This window comes from Anopheles merus, chromosome X, assembly GCF_017562075.2.
Source record: "Anopheles merus strain MAF chromosome X, AmerM5.1, whole genome shotgun sequence".
In the NCBI taxonomy this organism is placed as follows: Eukaryota; Metazoa; Arthropoda; class Insecta; order Diptera; family Culicidae; genus Anopheles; species Anopheles merus.
The window spans coordinates 11,051,434-11,071,597 of record NC_054081.1 but is presented as its reverse complement, the minus strand read 5'-3'; the positions used below and the strand labels follow the sequence as shown (position 1 = coordinate 11,071,597).

Genomic DNA, 20,164 nt, shown 5'->3' with positions numbered 1-20,164 from the left:
GTACGACTTAACAACATGCCCGTCATGGGTTCAAGTCCTGAATAGACCGTGCCCCCATACGTAGGACTGACTATCCTGCTATGGTAATAAAAAGTCACTGAATGCCAAGCTCACTTCACTAGTGGGTACATGCAGGCCTTGACCGACAGCGGTTGTTGTGCCAAAAAAGAAGAAGAAGGTCTGGTAGCAATCTGAAGACTTAGGCCGCTGCCAGACACACACACACACAAAACACTACAAAGAAAAAAAATACATAAAAATTAGTTTTTTTTTCTCTCAATTTTGATGAGAACAATTGGAATAATTAAGTAATATTTGTGTTAAATTGCAGAAGTAAACTAACAGCACATTCGTTTGAACTTTCGACTTTCGTCGCTGCGACGATGGATAAACAGAAATCAATCGACCGAAAAAATAAGCGTTACAATGCGTTATATTTCATGTGTCTTTTTTCTCGTCACTGTGGTTTTTCGGTACGTGTGGCAGCGGCCTTACTAAATCCTCCTGTTATTGTTTATTGTAATGAATTAAGCTTGTAGCTGGTTTGTAGCTGTGCTTAGTAGTACGTAGTTGATGTAATTAACACGTAAAGTAATGGTGAAAACGTCCGATATCTAATTTTATTTATCTTGGATCTAACGGAAACATTTAAAAGTCAAGCTATGTACAGTATAGGTACAGTCTGTTCTCGAGTTACACGGTTCTCGACTTACGCGGATTCGGAGATACGCGGTTTTCTAAATTTGACAGATTAAATGTCGAATCGGTACAATTTGCTTCAAGTTCGTTATAAATTGCATTTTGGCTAACAAATTGAAATCGCTTAAAAGTCAGAAATATTAGAATTTTCTGCACGAATCATATCAAAAAAATGATAAAGTGTATAAAAGTACTAAATAAAATAAAAAAAATCCGAGTAATCAATAGTATTTTAGTCAAAAAACGTGAAATTCGACTTACGCGGATTCGTCGGGAACGCAGAAACCGCGTAACTCGGGAACAGACTGTATCGAACTTCAGCGAAAAAAACACAAACTGGTTTGTTCGAGTGAACCAAACAGAACAGTTCGCTCCCACCCAGTTTGTGTTTCAGGCCGCCGCCAGACACACTGAAAAACCATCGTTACGATAAATTTGACCGACGAAATGTAACGCATTGTAACGCTATTTTTTCGGTCGACTGATTTACGAGTTGGCGTAGCGAAATCCATATGAAATAGCTGTTAGTATTATTTTGCAATCCAAACTAACAATTTAACACAAATATCTTTAGAGTTTTCTAATAATTATGGTAAAAGTTAAGGGAAACAAAACTCACTTTTTTTTTGCTATAAATAACCAGCGTTACTTTTCGGTTTCAATTTTATTCCGTTACGGTCTTTTTCTTGTGTCTGGCAGCGGCCTCATTCTGCAGTTTCCCGTGTTTCCTCATATCGCTCGCTCGAATGTCTACTCGTTTTGTCAGTCGGGTCGTCGTGTTATAGTCCACCTGTGGCTCTAACCACCGCGCCACCATCATCTGTGTACACTTGTAGCAATCTTGGCACAAATAAAACAACCAGCAACCAACAAAAAAAACAGGCCAACGGAATAGATCAATCTGGAATCTGGCCTGGGTGGCGCTAGTGTACGCAACAGACGTTTCACTGCCAGAGTGGCCCATGACATTCGTCGCTATAACGCTGTCTCCGCGCTTTGATTGGTGCTGAACCGAACCTGGTAACACACACACACGCACATATTCCGCATCTCCTGGGCAGAAGCAGCGCTCTCATCGTTCCTCTGCGGCGAGCGGTACAGCGGACCTCACAAATGTGTTGTACAAGTTGTGCGGGCGCGCCTGTATAAGTGTGTTGTGTACATGTTTGTGTGTCTCTTTTCCGTAAAACGCCAAACGGTCTGTGACGAACGCGCTGGCAGCTATTTTGCGTGAACATTTCCGAAAGCCGCACCGAACCGTAGTGTGTGCTGCCAACTAGCGCGTTCCCTTGGGCACTTTCGGACGTACAGTGTGAAAAGCGCGTTACACACTGCGACAAGGAATCGAAACGAGAAACCGACGGCAGCCAGCGTGCGTGTTTGTGTGTTGTGAGTGTGTGTGTGTGTGTGTGGGCATAGAAAACTTGTCCACTGAAAGATTATTGCGTCCCCAGCGAAAAGTGTTGACTAATCGCGTGCGTCTGTGTGTGTGTTTTTTGGTGTCTCCCGGGAACAAACGGGACTCGATAGGGCTAAAATATCCCAAATCCCGCTGCTGTGCCAGTATTCGTTCCATCGGGTGAAACCCACCGGGAAACGAGAAGAACCTCCCCCCCCCCACCCTATCACCGTAACTCCGTCAAAAGGACGACACGTACACACGCACACACGCGTACACTCCGTGAGCAGGAAGTAGAAGAAAGAAAGAGAAAGCGTGTGTGCGCGCTGCGACTGAGCGAGAGCGTGTGCCCGTGTGTGTGTGTGTGCGCGGCGAAAGAACGTCAAACGCGGTGGGAAGGAAGCAGAAAAAATCGAACACTTACTTGCGTGCGTGCGAGCGCGTCTCTGTGGTGTGTAGAGTGTGTGGCCTTTCTGCAAACCTGGTTCAAATATGGCGAAGCCTGCCCAGTTATTAACTATTGAACCGGCGAACGAGCTCAAATTCCAGGGTAAGAACCGAAACCGGGGGTTATTCGCATCCGTGCAAACCACAATTTTGCTTGGCCTAGGTGTAGGGAGGAAGGGAGGGGGGTTCTTTTGCCGTTTAATTATTTTTTCTTTCTAGCCCAAAGAACAATCGCAGATGACGTACACGCGCGGCGCCACCCATCATCATCATCATCTCTCGCCCGCTGCACACACACAATCCCGGGGGTTGGGGGGGGAGCTGCAATGACGGGTGGTCCGGCAATGGTGCTAGAAAGGGGAAAGGGAGAGGGGAGAAGGATTGTATGGCCGCACCGCAATAGCTAGGCCGTTGCAGGCCTCACGGCCGAAAAGAAAGAGGAAGAAGCGTTGACCCCGCACGGGCCGCAACAACGGATAAAAGGGGTGCGGCGGTGTGTGATAAGCGGTGACGCAGCACCTTTCAACAGCGAGCGCGCGTTCGAAGGGGAGAGAGGGAGAGAGCGACACCCCGCGAGAGAGGGGGATGACGACATCCGGACGATTTCATTCGTCCGAAAAAGTGTTCCGTCGGGTCCCAAAATGTTCATAATTTCGAGGAAAATCAGCCCCCGGCTCTCCTGACTTCCATCATCATGTGCGCACTACGCGCCCGTGTGCCTGTGTGTGTGTGTGTAGAGTTATGTTTCTCTGTGTGCATATGTGTGTGTGTGTGTGTGTGCGCGCGCTGAGAACAGTGTGCCATCGTGTGGAAGGATGTGGCGGGGTCAGTGGGAAGAGTGGGGAGGGGAGGGGGGGGTTGTCAGGAGTGCTTCGATGAGTGGAGGTTAGAACTATGTTGCGCATATTTATATATATATATATAAATACACATATGTAACCGCTGCGCTCCCTGTTCCGCATCGTGTGCTCCCTCAGTGCAGTGTGCTCATATTTTCCTTTTTTTTCTTTTTTTTTTTGTGGGACAAGACACGAAAAAAAGTATATAAAACTTTACTTAAGTCTCATGCCCCGGCCTTCGATCCCCGTTCCTACCCTACAGCAAAAAGGATGTTGTGTGTGTGTTGCTTTCTTTTTTTTTTGCTCCCCCTTTTGCTTTCACAGAAACCGAGCTCTCTCCAATCAATTCCTGTGACAACGGTTTGCCTGCTCCTTGCCTGTGTGTGTGTGTGTGTGCGCGCGTGTGGGCCATCCTGATATCCATCACACACACACACACTAGCACACCGATTAAGCTACCATCAAAACCGGATGTTGGCGAAAGGGGATGAAAACATGAAAGCCAGCCCCCCGAAAGGCTTCGGCGTTAAAAGGCACACGTGCTCTCAAAATGCCCGAGTGCTCCGCAATCAACCCAAAAAGATCGGTTTTCGATTTCCAGCACCGGACTGCAATCAAAACCATCACACAGCAGTGAACAGAAGGAGGAAAAGAAAAGGAAAAAAACGGAATCTAAGGAACAGCCCGCCCGCACGCGCACTCTCACACGTGGACACATATGGCGCACACACACGCACACACGATAGCAAGGATATGGTTGAAAAAAAGGGGGGGGGGGGTATTTTTAAGGCAAAGATTGTTGGATGCATCAGGCATTTGAGGGGAGGGAAGAGGAGGTTGTGATGGAACGCGCACTGCTTTTCCATTTAATCCTTATTTTTAGGTAAACGTGGGAAGGATTTTCCTTTAAATGTCCATAAGAGCTGTTGTTATTGTTCGCCGTGCTTTGTGTTTCGTTTTTTACTAATATTCTCCTTTATGTGGCTCATCCCATGCTGGCCACACCTCTCTCTCTCTCTCTTTGGTTCTCTTCCAGGCCCGTTCCGGACTGCTGTTGCGTCGTACATGCGGCTCACCAATCCGACCGACCATGATATCTATTTCAAAATCAAAACAACCGCACCGAAGAAGTACTGCGTGCGGCCCAACTGTGGCTTACTGGAACCCCGCGAATCACAGGAGATAGCCAGTAAGCCACACTTAGCTCAGCCTGTTACAAAAAAAAAGTTACTTACATTTCCTTCGCTTGCCTGTCTTCCTGCAGTCGTCCTACAGCCGTTCATCTTCGATTCGAACGAGAAGAACAAGCACAAGTTCATGGTGCAGTCGATGGTGAAGCCGGACGATGAGGACATCAACCTGGAGGACCTCTGGAAGAAGTACCCGGAGAAGCTGATGGACTCGAAGCTGCGGTGCGTGTTCGAATGCCCGCTGGACAGCAACCAGCCGGCCCAGGCGACGGACGGATCGAATGCTGCTGCTGCCGCCCCGCCCAACAGTAAACAACCGAACGGTACAGTCCAGTTCCCAGCTGGCTTTGATTCCGTTTCCCTGCCCCCCCTTTTTTCTCGTGTTGTATATACCAACGCGGATTTCTAATCAAATCTTTCTTCCTGTGTGTGTGTTTGTGTGTCCTTTTTTACCTTTCTTTCGTTGTTGTTGTATATTTCACCCGTCATCTATCGAAGCTGCGGCAGGCAACGAAGGCAATGCACAGTTCTCAAACGCACAGTTTAACGCGATGAGCAACGACGACGAGCTGCAGTCGGAGGCGGCCCTGCTGAAGGAGATCAAGAAGCTGCGGGACAACGAAAGCGTTTTGCGCCAGGAAAATTTGCAGCTACGGGTGAGTGCAACGAGCGATTGATTCTGCGGCGCAGGCCTCTTGCAGTTTCGAATCTGAATGACCCACAGAGAAGATATTTTGCTACTTCTACAAAATTTGCACCATTTGGCATACCCTCAGGGCGATCGTACGAATCCATTTTTTTTAACCATAGCAAAATGCAAATGACACTAAAGGCCAAATCCACGCAAGATTGCACTGGTTACTGGCATTGCAGATGGAATGCAATATTGCTCTGTCTTGGGTAATTTGTTTCAGCTTTAGTTGCAGAAGAATATACGTATGTTGTAACGAGTTTTGTGATGGTGCTGCTTGGAAAGTAGTAACTCGTGCTCGATTTAGAACAACGAATCGATTAAACAATTTAGACCAAAACGGTAACCTTACAGGGTTTTCCATAGAACACTTTATGTACCCTTTCTTACGTGAAATGAACTTAATGTAATGTAAATTGGACTCTATAGTACACTTGTTGGACAAATCCAATAGGATTTTTCAATAGGTCTGTCCAAAAAGGGTGCCATAAGTCCTGTTTTCATCATATGAAGTGCACTTCCCATAACAAAGAGTTAAGGAAGTGTCCCACAACTATGAGAACCCCTGGAAAACCCTGTAGCAACACATCAGCAGTTTGGCAGGCGTATGAATTATAGATTATGATACGGTACTGTGATGTGATTTGTCTTGTTTTGCTTTGGAATTGATTTTTTTTTCACAGCACATGGTACTTGATGCTTCAGAGAAGCTGAACATTTTTAAAACCACTCCAATGCTTGTATGATATTTTTAAAAGGCTATCAGTTCTGCATAATCTGCTTTGCTCTGGACGAACGCGGTCAGTTTGTGAGCGTACAGTTAGTTAGAAATTATAAATTACATTGAACTCTGAATAAGGCAGATCCTAAAGCAATCTACAGCTTACAGCGATATTCGTCTTGCCGAAAATGAAGTAACGTTTTGTTATACATCTAAGAAACTACCGAAAACATCTGGCCTTTTTGCCCGAAAATGTTTATGAACTGAGGTTAGAGAAAATTCGTTTCGGGAAGAAATTCACCTTGAAGAGACATAAACTGCTTGAAATATGACGGGACTGTCGAACGGTAACGTATTAAAAAAAAGAACAATTCTTCTTGAAGAGAATACATCATTACAGAGTTTTCCAAGTCACTTTCGAATGCGCACATAATTATTCGCCATCTCATAGATGTATTTCAACAGCTGTCAAACGGTGCATTTGCTTCATAGCTTGAGACGTGTTGAAAGTCGTGCAGAAGAAACTAAATAATTGCTCGCGGTGAATAACAATGTTTACATTCGGTACTGACTTGGAAAACCCTGTAAAACAGTTAGTTGTAGAGCTGTACGTGAATGCAAGAAAGTTGATATTCAAGCAATATTTTAGACGGTTTTGCTCTACATTATATGTATCATGTATGCGCTTAATTGGATTTCAAAAAGTGTTTTGCCCTTAAGCTTTTTTATTACAGGGTTGCTCGAGTCAATTTCCAATGTCTGCCACATTTTTCATTGCTTGCTAGAGATGTTGCTCAACAACGCTATCAACGGATGCTGTTTTTGCATCACAAAAATGTTTCAGTTCTTCCTGATTTTCAACACGCCTATGGATTAGATAGAGTTTGACAGTCATTTGTGGTGTGTTAAAACAGTGCTGCAAAATGTCATTAGCATCGCGAGATGTGCACCAACGAAAACAATGAACATATCCGTGGTAGGTTGGTGGAAGTTGAGTCCAACGCAATACTCTGAATGACAAACTGTGCTTAATGCCGTCGCAAGAACAATCATGACTTATTCTGGCTGTAAACAGTGCTGCCTCATGACTGAAACGAAGCTCAAATTAGCTTAAGTACACAACTGAGACGATCAGAGGTGAGACTCATACAGTTGGTGGCCCAATCACAGGCTTGGTGACATTTGATTTAGCACTCAATTTTTCAATTCAAGCACTCTAGTGACTGCCCAAGAGTTGACTGCACAACATATCACCAAGCATGTGATGGTCACAACAACTGTTTCAGTCTCACCTCTGATCATCACATTATTTTGTTTCAGTCGGAATTTGTCATGACAATGTCTGTGACATTTTGCAGAACTGATCACAGTAAAAAAAAAGTCATGACAAATGTGACTATGACAAAGCGTTGAATGCTAAAATATCACGAAGCATGTAATGGACACACCAAATCGTTTTGAGTGTCGCTACTGGTCATCACAATTGAGTGGATTGATTCAGTCAGATTTGTTTATGACATTGATGGTGACATTTTGCAGCACTGGTTGATCTGTAAGAGCTGAAAGTTTATGTTGATGCAAATACACCATTCGACAGCTGTTGAAAGAAACATCTTGGAGGTGGTGAATAATCATGTTGCACATTCGAAAGTGAGTCGAAAAAGATTATTCTAATAAAACAAAATTATTAGAAGACGCCATTGCCCGTTGAGTCTATCATCGGAATCGGCCAATCACTGATTTTACCATGATCACTAAATGAACTTAAATGAGCGAACAAAGGGCTCACTTCTTGCTGTTTCAAATAATTACGTCATGAGCTCTATTGAATCATGCAACAACAAAAAATGCCTTAATTTAAGCTGCTACGCACGGTTCATATGGTCGCGCGTAACATTGCGATCCCTTTCCCATTTTCTTTTGGTGAAACGATTCGTCTCAGGGGTGTTACATGTTGCCCCTGTCTGGCTTTGCCGTTTTGCCGTATGACCCAGCACACTACTCCGCCCAGAGGAAAATCATTGGCGTGGTAAAGAGGAAAAATCGATAAACTACGTGCGTTTACAAAGTAACGCTTTGCGGTGGCGTTTTAAGAGCTAAGAGGTTAGGTGTATCTTTTTTTTTAGATTTGCGCGCTGTACTTTATCTATTGAAACGTTTAAAAAAAAGGAGCCCTGTCCGCATTGCATTAAAACCGGTATGCCTTTCCTTTCTCGCCTCTTTGCAGGAACAAATTGTACAGCTCCACATGGAAGCGGAAGGGCGAGCCAAAGAGCAGTCGTCGTCGGCCGGCGCTGGCGCTACTGCCGCCGCCAAATCGGTCCCGGTCCAGTCGGTGCCCGTGCACTATCAGAATCCGTACTCGCCACCGCCGCCCCAGCTCGGCCGCATTCCGTCGATGGACACCCTGTACGCGCTGGCCTTTGCCATCTTCATGTGCTTCGCCGGCGTGCTGATCGGCAAGAGCATGTTCAGCGAGAGCAGCAAATAAAGTTTAATTTAGCGAAGGGGATGTGGGTGGGTACTGCGGGCTCCCGGGTAACGACGAGCGAGATGTAATGGCCCCGCGGTGTTCCGGGTGGGTGAGTGGGTGGGTGGTGGTGGTGATGCGGTTTTGGAGGTAGAAAGTGGAAAGTGGAAGCATGGAGTCGACAGCAGCAGCGACACATGAGCAGCGGACGCGCAAACACGCGTAGCAAAGGGAGGGGGAAGAGCAGGAGCAGGAGCCACCGGAGCGTTGTCAGCGAGGCGCCAAGCGCGCACTTTGAGAAAGCCCACGTCTCAACAGTGTTTAATCCTGTCGCGAGCGGCCGCGCGCACCTGCTCCGAGTGGTTGCAATTGGGTTCGATTTTCGATTTTCAAAACTGTAAAACACGCGGCAAACAAACCAAGAGAAGAGGTAATACAAAACAAAACAAAACAAAACAAAAAACAACCTGTGTACAGCAAACGCTCGCGCGCGCCATTTGTGTAGTAGAGTAACTGTGCAGCGCATAACCAAGCGTGAGAATGAGAGCAGCAAAACAACTACGCGCGACACAACAAAAAGACACACACACACACACAACATACTGCAGCCACAGAGAAACCCACGCATCCTACACGTACATGCATTAACATAAACACAAACGCAACGGATCACGGTTTGTGGGAGGAGTGCGCAATCATACTGTAATGGTGTCAGGGAAGGAGGAGGGGAATTTAAAATGGGTACGCGGCCACCGCTACCCGTTTCCTTTTTGTTGTTTATTTGTTTTCCATATAAGAACGTAACACGATTATTAAAAAAAAAAGAAGGGGGGATATGGGAAGCGTTAAAGAGCCGTTGAGGATGGGGAAGAGCGTCGTCGTCGTGTCACTGAACAATCTTGGAAAGGAGGCACCGGTAGGGAAACAGGAAGGATGGATACACTGGATCAGGGCTCGGTGATAGTTTTGTGTGTTCCGCGAACAGCAGAGAAAGGTGGAGGAAGCAGAATCGGTGGGGGAAAAATACGGGCAAATTCGAATGCGATGCGAAAGAGCTGGCAGGAAGCAAGCAGCAAGCATGTGAGGTACACTACGCGCGAAAACTACGACGCCACAAAAACACACACTCTCTCTCTCCTTTAGCATCAAAGTCGCGAAATTGGCAAGATCCATTTGAGCTAGGAAAGTAAAAAAAAAGTTATGCACCCATAGCAGAAGAAAACGAAACAAAAACAACACATACACACAAACAAAGACACGCAGATACACAGAACAAACGCAAACAGAGACTCTACACTCATATATTTCGTCTTGGGAAGGAAATTTGGAATTTGGTAGCAAAAAAAAAAAGAAAGAAAAACATGATACACAAACACACACACACACCAGCTTAAATGCAGCTTATTATAATATAACATGCCTAAACATTAACTTAAAAGAAAGAACTAATCCGAAACAGAAGATTGTGCAGAGCAGAAAATGGCAACACAACAAAAACACACGGCAAATAATAAGAAGATCAGCAACTGTCCTGACAAAAAAAAACACTTGGGAGCAGAAGAAGAAGCAGAACAAACAAACAAAAAAAAGAAGTATATGAAAATAGCAGGTAGCAGCAGGGAAAGCAAGTAGAGACTCGAGAGTAGGAGAGAAAATAGGGCAGCAGGTGAAAGGTGAAAAGGAGAAAACCCCTTGCACGATTAATAGCGAAAGCGAACGCGCGGGGTAAGCGAATTATTAAACGCAAGATTGGTGGTAATGGATAATGATGGGAATGGAGGGCTGGCGAGGCCGGATGATGATCGATGATGATGATGATATAAACGCAAATAAACGTAGGTGTTGAAGCATCCTAGAAATGCATAACCAAATTGGGCAAAATTTAAAAAAAAAAAATGCGCAAAAACTCAGCAGCAACGCGCGCACGGCGTATGTAGAAAAGCAATCAAGCGGGATTTATGTTAGCCCTATATTAGTTTACTCTAAGTTGTGGTTTTTGTTTTACCGAAGCCCTCCTTCTTAACTACTAGGTACGCTTCTTCACGTTTCGCGCTTTCCTTTGTCCTGTTCCATCTTGTTACCGAATGTTACCCTGTTTATCTCTCTCTTTTTTCTCCCTCTCTTTACTATTATTGTACGGCATTGGTTTGTACGCAGGCGGGGGCAGCAAAGGGCGGTCCTGAAGGACACAACCGCATCCTTGCGCGCGCCGCCCCTGTTTCGTATTTCGCATGTGAAAGAAATGTACAAACTTCAAAATCTACCAAATGAATTGAATTATCGTCCCAATAAACGTTACATTACAACAAACAAACAAACAAACAATCTTTGTCTGTTTTGTTCTGGTTTGCGGGTTTTTGCAGGGTTAGAGCTAAAAGAATTGGAACAAAAAGGAAAGGAGGAAAAAAGAGATCGTTTTGAGTACGACGGTGTAATGCATTTCTCCCTGGGCTCGAGCGGGAAATGGGGAATGAAAAATAATTTTAAAACAACACACACACACACATACACTAAATAGGACAATTTATAGTTGTTCATGGGCCCTCCCTGGGCTCAATGTTTTGCTTTAAGCCTTGTTTTTGTACACACTATGTTGCTACACTTACGCTTTATTTTAGGCACTGGAAAAAAACGTTACCATGGAATGCTGACAACGAGAGCAGACAACATTAGGACACGAGGTGTGGCGCATAAACACAATCAGTAAAATCGGGATGAAACCTTAACCGGCGCTGCATTATTGAGCCCACCGTAGTGTGCGGAATCTCGAACGAAAAAAAAAGTGAGCAGCTAAAGTGGAGAGGCAGCAGGCGATAGCAAAACTAATTACGGGCGGGTGGAGAAAAAATGAGTAGAAAATGGGAAAAGCAACAAATTCGGCAAAACACGAAATTGATTATCGGTTTGCTAAACGCGGGCAAAAACGAACATGCAAATCCTAAGAGAGAGAGAGAGAGAAGAACGAAAAAAGAAAACATTCAGTAGAGCACACATTATCTCCAGTAATATCGGACAGAAGTGTAAACATTGGTAAAACAAAAACCACCAAACCAAGCTAAAAGGAAGGGTAAATATAGTAACCGAAACAAAATGGACAACAAATATTCACATGTGTGGAGGAGGGCCTTCAAAAACAATCTTTATCATTGCTGTTTCTGTAAAACATACCGACATTAAAAAACTGCAAAAATAAAACCCAAAACATATTTACCGTGGGTAGTCATTGTGTGTGTGTGTGTGTGTGTGTGTGGTGTGTGTGTGTGTGTGTGTGTGTGTGTGTGTGTGTGTGTGTGTGTGTGTGATACGTTAATACAGGGTTTTCCAAGCCACAGAGAGCTGTCACACTCAACCCTGCTTGAGTGATTGTGTTGAAAATCATGCGAAAGAGCTGAAAAATGTTTGTGATGCAAATACAACATTTGACAACGTTGTTGAAAAACATCTCTCTCAAGCAATGGAAAATGCTATAGTCATTGGAAAATGAATCGGAAAACCCTGTGTTGGTATTGCGTTGTTGATCACCACCCACCCGCTGCAGTTGTTCGTTGTTGTGGGATCTATTACAGGGTTTTCCAAGTCGCCTGCGATTGTGCACATAATTATTCACCCCCTCAAGGATGTTTTACAACAGCTGTCGAATGGTGCATTTGCTTCAAAATGGAGTTTCTGCTTCAACACATGATTTTCCACACATCACAAAGAACTGTCAAACCCAATCCAGCTTGAGTCGTGTTGAAAATCATGCTGAAGAAATTGAAAATTATTAGGATGGAAATTAAATATCAAATTGATGTGGATTAACATCTTACTCACGGTGAATAACAATGTTTACATTCGGTACAAATCTGGCAAACCCTGTAACAGGCGCATTAAATGTTGCTATTCCACCCCCAATAGGAAAACCGAAGTCATTTTTGTTTACTTCGTTTTCAAAGTTTTTACATTTGTTTTTACTTTCATACATTTTCAATGAGTTAATTTTGGAAGCGAAACTTAACTTGATCAAACAGAAATAAGTATCAAAAGAATAGTCTTATTCTAAAACAAAATCTACCGCCGCCTCTATCTTTCTCTTTCTCTGTGCCGCTTTCTCCCTGGCTCTTAACATAGGCTCTGCTACACCTCCTCTAAAGAGCAGGGAAAAGGGTAATACGGTATGAAATGCAAACGGTAAATGCAACATAAATACCACATCGAACCCGGGCACCACCACCAGCATGTAAACGTCGTCCTTGCCAAGTTTTTGGCGAAAAGTGAACCGCGGTTTCACAAGAACGATCAAGCCGTATGCGCCGCCAATTCGGTTGTAAATCGGCATTAACAGAAAATAACAGATTTATTTCGCGCCAGTATTGCTACACGGCAAGGCATTATTTTGAAATGATGATACATAGATCAACGGGATTTTTTGTTTGTTTCCATACATGTATATAGAGTCGATAGCGTTAGAGTTTTAATTAATTTTGTTCCTCTTCTCTCCACTTTATGCTTCCTCCCGCACGCGCACGTGTGTGTGTGTGTCTGTGTATTTGCAGTGGAGTGTAGTGGTGTTTGCTTCTAACGAAGAATATTTTAAATAATCATTTGCATAAATCCAGTGTTTGCATGATGTATGTTGTGTTTTGCCTTTCGTCCCTTGTCCGCTATCCCCCCGGTGCCTCGCTACACACACACACATACACAAATGCAGATACACACCCACAACTAACACGTACGCGTTGCCTGCGCGCCTTTCCTTGCGTTACAACTGACTTTAGACTTTGCTGCCACCATCTCTAACCCGTTCGCGCGCGCTCCTTGAAAGAGACAGTAAATCCTTTCTATCTAATGCTTTCCTTCTCTTTCCCTCTCTTTCTCCCTGTGTCCATCTCTTCCACATACACATACACAGTCGAATATCTTCTGTTTTTCGAATCGCCTAACCCTCTTGGCCAAAGTCCTCGGTAAATTTGTCCAGCTTCTTCATGTCGTCCTCGTTGACGGTCGGTTTCGTACTGGCCAGAGATTTCAGCATGTCGTTCTGAAACGAGAGAGAGAGAGATCAAACAGGCATGAGCAAGTGGTGGCCGCCGGTGCGCTATACTCCTCCGCTTACCATCGTTACGGGCGGCTCGAACAGCTTGTCGCCCGGCAGGTCCACCCACGTCATCTCGATCGCGCCGGGATCGCCCGGACTGCACGGTACCAGCAGATCGTCACAGATCGTCGTCTTGTCCACCGGCGACGGGCCGCTCACCTTCTTGAAATGGGTCGCCGTCTGCACCTTGCGCACCGGCTGCATCAGCGCGTCCCGCACCACGATCGAGATGTCCGAGCCGGAGAAGCCGTCCGTTTTGCTCGCGAGCGTGCGCAGATTGTCCTCGGTCAGCGTGTGGGCCGTGTTGCCGAGATGGATCTTGAACATGACTAGCCGGGCGTGCTCGTCCGGCAGCGGGATGTAGATGCGCTTCTCGAACCGGCGCCGGATCGCCGAGTCCAGTATCCAGGGCGTGTTGGTGGCGCCGAGCACCAGCACCCCGTCGTTGTCGCTGCCGACGCCCTGCATCTGCACCAGGAACTCGGTCTTGATGCGCCGGGCGCTCTCGCTCTCGTTGTCCGACCGGGCCGAGCAGAGCGAGTCGACCTCGTCGATGAAGACGATCGACGGTTTGTGGGCGCGGGCCAGCTCGAACAGATTTTTGACGAGCTTCTCCGACTCGCCGAGCCACTTCGAGACGAGATCGGAGCTGGACACGGAGAAGAAGGTCGAGTTGTTGGCCTCGGTTGCGACGGCCTTCGCTAAGTACGATTTACCGGTACCGGGTGGCTGCTCGTTCGACCGAGGAGAGATGGAAGAGGGCAACACACAAAAAAAGAAAACAAAATCAATCAAAAACATCCAATAAAGAGTAGGAAAGGTCAAACATTTAGTAAATGTGTGCGCGTACATAATAACTACAGCCTTGCCATAGGAATGATCGAAATTTCAAGGAAACGTTTGAGTAGGCTTACATTACGATTTACTTTGCGCCAAACTCAACTATCACTATACCAAGTTTACTAAATTCCCTACGCTATTTCCTATACTATTCCTACACTGCACATTTACAGGGTTTTGCAGGAGTTCTCATAGCTGTGGGACACTTTATTGACTCTTTCTTTCGTGAAATGAACTTAACGTAATGGGAATTTGACTCTATAGCACCCTTGGTGGACAAATCCAATCAGAATTTCCAAGAAGCCTGTCCATAGAGTTCAATTTCCAACCAATGTAGTTAACTTCCAATCGGAAAGAGTCAAGGAAGCGTCCCACAACTATAAGAACCCCCGGGAAACTCTGTTCCAGTTCCAGACCCGGATCAAGTATCGTTTCGAATCTGAATCAGGAACAGTTCCCAGGTACTGATTCAGAAAAAAAGAAATCGGGAGCTATTTCTGGATCGGTATGGGTTTATGATGGATTCCAGGGCCGGTATGGGTTCAGGATAGATTCCACAAAAGATCATGATAGATTCAAGGGTCAGTATGGGTTTGTGATAGGATCCAAAACCGATATGAATTCATGGCAGGCTCCAGGGTAGGTTCAGTTCTTGGCCCGGTATAACCAGTATCGGTTCCAGGACTGGTATAGGTACAGTATTAGGTCCAGAACCGTGATTATGTAGTGTGCAGTTCTTGGGTTTTGTTTTGGTTTTAGGTCGTTTCAGAGATCGTCATAAGTACCTCATTTGAAAAGGGGTTTCGAGGCCATTAATTTTGACGTACTCTTAAGAGTAAAGGAGATCTTTGAAATGTAGTTGCAAATTAACTTGTTGAACTATTACAAAAAAAAGGCCACTCACCCCGAACAGCAGTATACCCTTCCACGGCATCCGCTTGCCGGTGAACAGATGCGGGAACTTGATCGGCAGTATGACCGCCTCCTTGAGCGCCGTCTTGGCACCTTCCAGCCCGGCCACGTCCGACCATTTGACGTGCGGCTTCTCGACCACGATCGCACCCTCGAGCTTCGCCTGCAGCTTCTTCTTCTCCGGATCGTCCGAGTCCGAGTCCGAGCTGTCGTTCGCCTTCGATTTGTCATCCTTCGCCGCACCGTCCCCGTCCTTCACCGGTTTCTTTTTGCCCTTCTTCAGGTATTCCTTCAGCTTTTCCGCCCGGTCCAGATACTGGAAGCACTTCGCTCGGATCGAGTCCTTCGCCTTATCACCTTGCGCTTCATCTGTGTGTTTGTGTTTGAATGGAGAATGTTGTACAGTGGTTGAATGTCGACTATTCGGGCTGCTCGGGAGTAGTGTTGGGTAAATATGATTCAGGTTCATGAATCTGATTGAACCTAAAGGAATCTCGAAAGATTCATAGAGCTTGAGCATCTTCTTATTCTACTTGTTGGCGTATTAATCTACGTCCTCATGCCAGCCTGTACAAGCTTTCGAAACTTCTTAGTAGCACGCCGCAGATATTCTGTTTTGTTACAGGGAGACGGTCCATGCGAGATTTAACCCGTCGATGGGAATGTTGTTGCAAGTCGTGCGAGTTCACCAATGTATCATAGGATCGCGTGAATTCAATAGTATTTAAATCATACATCTCTAAAGATACATGAATCCTTGGAGATGAATTTTAATGGATTTATGAATCGGTGAAGATTCATGAATTCATGGTGATTGCAGATGAATCTTTAGAGATAAATCCTTCGAGATGAATCTTAAGAGATAAATCCTTCGAGATGAATCTTAAGAGATAAATCTTTGGAGATGAATCCTTAGATCTTACAGATGAATCCTTCTAGAAAATCTTTGAAGATTCATGAATATTTGAAGTTTTATCAATCTTTCAAGAGTCGATTCGAGATTCAAATCACTGCATCACTGAAGATTCATTTGAATGTATCTCAACGCAAGATTCATGAAACCCAACACTTCTCGGGACCGGACTGTTGCCGTTTAATCGATTTCCACAGATAATGGTCCAAGCAATTTGAAATTCATATAAAAATTCACTCGACTGGCATTACTAAAAATTCATCAATCGATTAATCATTACTAGAATATGTTTTTAATCAATAACTAAAGATTTAATGTAGATATCTGCATGAAAAAAAAGAAGTTTATCAACTCGACTATCGCTGCAAATGTTCGCCAAGATGGAACAGCTGTCAAATTCATGCGCACGGTTAAGCCGCCCGCCGGTTAATCCGCCACTGGATGCAGATCGTTTGACCGGCAAGCTGCAACAGGGTTAAGACAACAACAACAACAACATCCCCAATAAAAACCCCTCCCATTCATCCCCCCCCCTCTCCCAACGGTTTGGGGGGCCGGAAAACTCACACTTGATCGCGTGCAGAAAGTATTCTACGCCGTGTTCGTAGAGGCGAAGCGCTTCCTCGTAGTTTTTGTTCCGGTCTTCCTCCGTTGCCTTCGTCACGATGTCGATCGCCTTCTGCAAGGTCGAACTGGACGCCATCGCTCAGCCCAGCGCACGATTACGCGTCCAACTCCGTGGTGGTATGGTCCGGACAACCAGGCACTGAACCCCCGTTTGCGTTGAGGCGGTCAAATTGTTTTCGTCCTGCTGCAAGTAGCGGAGGCAACGGGAACGGTAACAATTAAATCAACACACACACACACGCTTTTTCTCTCTTTCGCCCCATAATTGTGATGCACAGATCAATGACGGTATGACTAATGCCATCGATTTAAATCAGATTAATGCAGATGGTGGTGTTGGTGTACGGCGACTATGCTTCGGGCATTGTTGTCCCTTTTTTTCGTTGGCCGTGTTGCCCGTCGCTCGTCCGGCTAACGTACCTGAATTGCGTTAAGGAATCCGCCGCCCAGCACTGTGCAGGAGAGGGTGATATTTCAGCAAAAGGCACTGAAAAGCAATCGCAAGCAAGTAATAAACAATGTTCGTGACGGAGACGGCGGAATTGACAAAGGCGTTGAAATTCCTGCACGAAACCAAGGTGTATCGATGCGACAAGGTGGATTCCTCCAGAGCAAATTGCCAAACTTGACACAACAATACATGGTGGTGGAGGGGAAGTGGGGGTATATTAATTTGTATGCAATTTGACATAACAATTCCCAACGACGGTGACCGCCAAACGCTGTAACACTTCACCTTCTAAATACATGCACCTTGTGACAGGGCGACGTAATGTCAAGCCCCGCAGGATAAAAACCGGTTTTTGCGAGCTCATCACCGCTCCAAAAGCGAGTGTTGTTCGCACTCTGGCGAGGTTTTTTGAAAGGCGTTGCGAGGGTTTTTTTAGGGTTTTTGGTTGCTTTTTTGTATTTTGTATCTGGAAGATTGCACATTAAAACACGTGTTTTTGTTTGGCGGAGGCTATTCTACCAATCCAGCAACAACAAATCGTGAACTAATGTGGTGAAATTGACTGGAGTTGAATTTTCATTTAATTTGGCCTGGCAAATCAATAACCTTTTCGATCTGCACGGTTATTTGGAAATCGTCCAATTTCGACTTCTACTGGGATTGAGGATGTTTTTGGGCGGAAGAATCAATGAACTCCTCCTGCTAAGTGTTTTTTTTTATTTTTATTTAATGCTTGAATTTAATCGCATACAGGTAATCCACGAGATACTTGATACAGCAAATTTTACTGATTTGAAATATAAATTGTGAAATGTAAAGTAAATTCCATTCTGGTACAATTTCCGTTTTCGAATCGTGTAAGGCTGGAAATCGACGAACCGAGATCGTCGCGGTACCGCGAAATTCGCGCCTTGTTTATAACAGTTGTAGAACAGCAGAGGTGTCAAATCTTCCGCGCCTCCAATCGCCCCTGCTGTTTCGCAGAGATACCCAACGTATCGGTATTGCTGAGATTTTCGCGGTAGCGCGAACCGATTGTTTTTCCTTTTTCTGGCGAATTTGTGTGTAAACTCGTGTCGGGAAATGAGTTTTGTATTTTATTTTGCATTAACTATGTGAAATAAATAATTTGATTCGCAAATTGATAGAAAAGTATTTCTTCTTGGCACATTCAATCGTCACCAGACCTCGGATGGCTCCATACACGAACCGAGATTATCTCGCCTATCTGTCAGATTTTATAACATAATTGACAGCTCAAGTCATACGCGTTTTTCGCGGTACCGCGATGATCTCGGTTCGTCTATTTCCAGCCTAAGTCGATTGTCACGTTTGCGGCTAAAATGCAAATGATTACTCGCTGTTTTTAAATTTTATTTTGTACTTTTATACACTTTATTGTAAATTGTATGATTATTTATTTCGTATGATTCGTGCAGAAAATTCTAATTCTGCAACTTGCGCCATCGCGAAACGAAAGGATGCAGAACAAAAGGACAGTCAATTCCGGAGCCAATTCCGAAGCTGGAATCGATTCCAGAGTACGAATCGATTCCAGAGTACACATCGACCTTGGAATCGCAATTTTGAATTGAAATAACAAGTTTCAGAAGCGAAATCAGTCCAGGAATGTCCATGAGAATGGATCGTTTACAAGAACATTTTGGATGCTTTGCGGCTATCAATAAGTAGGAGACAACGGATTTGGGGACACTAGTATATCGACGTGAATTGGGCGCTGCGGGAACTATGCGTGAGATACCGAAGCCGATTCTGATTTCGGAACCAATTCCGATTCCGAAGCTGATTTCAATTCCGGAACCAATTCTGATTTCGGAACAGATTCCGGGGCCAACTTCGCAGCCGATTCCAGAATCGATTCCGGAAATAGATTTGGGACCTACTATCCGGAATCGATTCAAGAAAACTACGGAGCTAGCCTGAATCGATTCCGACGAACACTTAAATAAATAAAGCGGGGATAAAGCGACCAAATTTTTAAAGGACAGCCATTTTTAAGACGACTTACAAAGTAGCATATGGTTCATGCTGTTGAAAAGTTAAATCATCTCATGGGATTTATTTTTTCACACGCACCAATTCTTTTAAAAAACGTGTATGAACACCTTTCAACACTTTCAAACATATTAGTCTATAAGTTATTTTGGGCCTGTCTGGTGGTACAGTACATGCCCGTCATGGGTTCAAATCCCGAATAGACCGTGCCCCCATACGTAGGACTGACTATCCTGCTATGGTAACAATAAGTCACTGAAAGCCAAGCTCACTTCACTAGTGGGTAACAGACAGGCCTTGACCGACAGCGGGTGCTGTGCCAAAGAAGAAAAAGAAGTCTATAAGAACCGATAAGAACAAAACAACCAAACAACCATTTAATTCAGAACCTCAACGGACACCGTCTCGATGTTCGTTTTAATTTCTTGGCCTTTCCTAGGGTTGGTCCCCGTGAACGCTAGCGGAAAGTTTGATGAACAATTTGTCATAATAGCTCCTTCTGGGCAGCAACCTACTTTATTCTATACAAACGGTTTTCAATCGATCGCTTAGGACTTTGAAGGCCTGCGCATGGCCTGGCCCGAGTTCCGCCGTCAACACAAACAGAAAATAGAAAACCACAGAAACATTGTCCAGGAATGATTACCTCTACAAAACCCACATAGCGAACCCCCGCCAGTACAAACAACTGCACGTTACTTCCTAACTCTCCTGCATCGGTTCGTCACCGTCCGGCCGGTCCGCTGTGCCCTTCGCGGCCATCCGGCTATTTTCCTCCTTGAACGACTTGAGCGTCTCGCGCTGTGAATCGAGCAGCAGCAGTATCTGGGCCCGCAGGTCATCGTTCTGCTGCTCGATACTGTCCAGCACCG

At 45.0% G+C, this 20,164-nt stretch overlaps 2 protein-coding genes across 5 annotated transcripts; one reads left to right on the top strand and one right to left on the bottom strand.

The window, feature by feature from the left end:
• Positions 1 to 1,583: 1,583 nt before the first annotated feature.
• On the top strand, positions 1,584 to 10,337 carry LOC121595211 (vesicle-associated membrane protein-associated protein B-like). 3 transcript variants are annotated; one of them, XM_041919002.1, is made up of 5 exons: positions 1,584 to 2,648; positions 4,421 to 4,573; positions 4,649 to 4,882; positions 5,073 to 5,230; positions 8,214 to 10,337. In XM_041919002.1, the coding sequence occupies exons 1-5, from the start codon at positions 2,591 to 2,593 to the stop codon at positions 8,475 to 8,477; spliced, it is 867 nt and encodes a 288-aa protein (XP_041774936.1). In that variant the 5' UTR covers positions 1,584 to 2,590; the 3' UTR covers positions 8,478 to 10,337. The 3 variants fall into 3 exon arrangements, with proteins under 3 accessions (XP_041774936.1, XP_041774927.1, XP_041774921.1); XM_041918993.1 differs by having other exon boundaries at positions 4,649 to 4,897; positions 5,082 to 5,230; XM_041918987.1 differs by having other exon boundaries at positions 4,649 to 4,897.
• Positions 10,338 to 12,773: 2,436 nt separating this feature from the next.
• On the bottom strand, positions 12,774 to 17,433 carry LOC121593752 (vacuolar protein sorting-associated protein 4). Of its 2 annotated transcripts, none has more exons than XM_041916404.1 (5): positions 17,246 to 17,433; positions 16,766 to 17,009; positions 15,278 to 15,654; positions 13,552 to 14,262; positions 12,774 to 13,476 (listed from the first exon to the last, which is right to left on the bottom strand). In XM_041916404.1, the coding sequence occupies exons 2-5, from the start codon at positions 16,899 to 16,901 to the stop codon at positions 13,375 to 13,377; spliced, it is 1,326 nt and encodes a 441-aa protein (XP_041772338.1). In that variant the 5' UTR covers positions 16,902 to 17,009; positions 17,246 to 17,433; the 3' UTR covers positions 12,774 to 13,374. The 2 variants fall into 2 exon arrangements, with proteins under 2 accessions (XP_041772338.1, XP_041772347.1); XM_041916413.1 differs by having other exon boundaries at positions 16,766 to 17,006.
• Positions 17,434 to 20,164: the final 2,731 nt, after the last annotated feature.

What these genes read in the sequence shown, in the direction of transcription:
- LOC121595211 (XM_041918987.1), top strand. Translation starts at nt 2,591, where the DNA reads ATGGCGAAGCCTGCCCAGTTATTAACTATTGAACCGGCGAACGAGCTC. An exon ending in GAACGAGCTCAAATTCCAGG is followed by an intron (nt 2,649 to 4,420) that starts GTAAGAACCGAA and finishes GTTCTCTTCCAG; the next exon opens with GCCCGTTCCGGACTGCTGTT. An exon ending in AGGAAAATTTGCAGCTACGG is followed by an intron (nt 5,231 to 8,213) that starts GTGAGTGCAACG and finishes GCCTCTTTGCAG; the next exon opens with GAACAAATTGTACAGCTCCA.
- LOC121593752 (XM_041916404.1), bottom strand. Translation starts at nt 16,901, where the DNA reads ATGGCGTCCAGTTCGACCTTGCAGAAGGCGATCGACATCGTGACGAAG. An exon ending in CTTTCTGCACGCGATCAAGT is followed by an intron (nt 15,655 to 16,765) that starts GTGAGTTTTCCG and finishes ACAAACACACAG; the next exon opens with ATGAAGCGCAAGGTGATAAG. An exon ending in TCGAGCCGCCCGTAACGATG is followed by an intron (nt 13,477 to 13,551) that starts GTAAGCGGAGGA and finishes CTCTCGTTTCAG; the next exon opens with AACGACATGCTGAAATCTCT.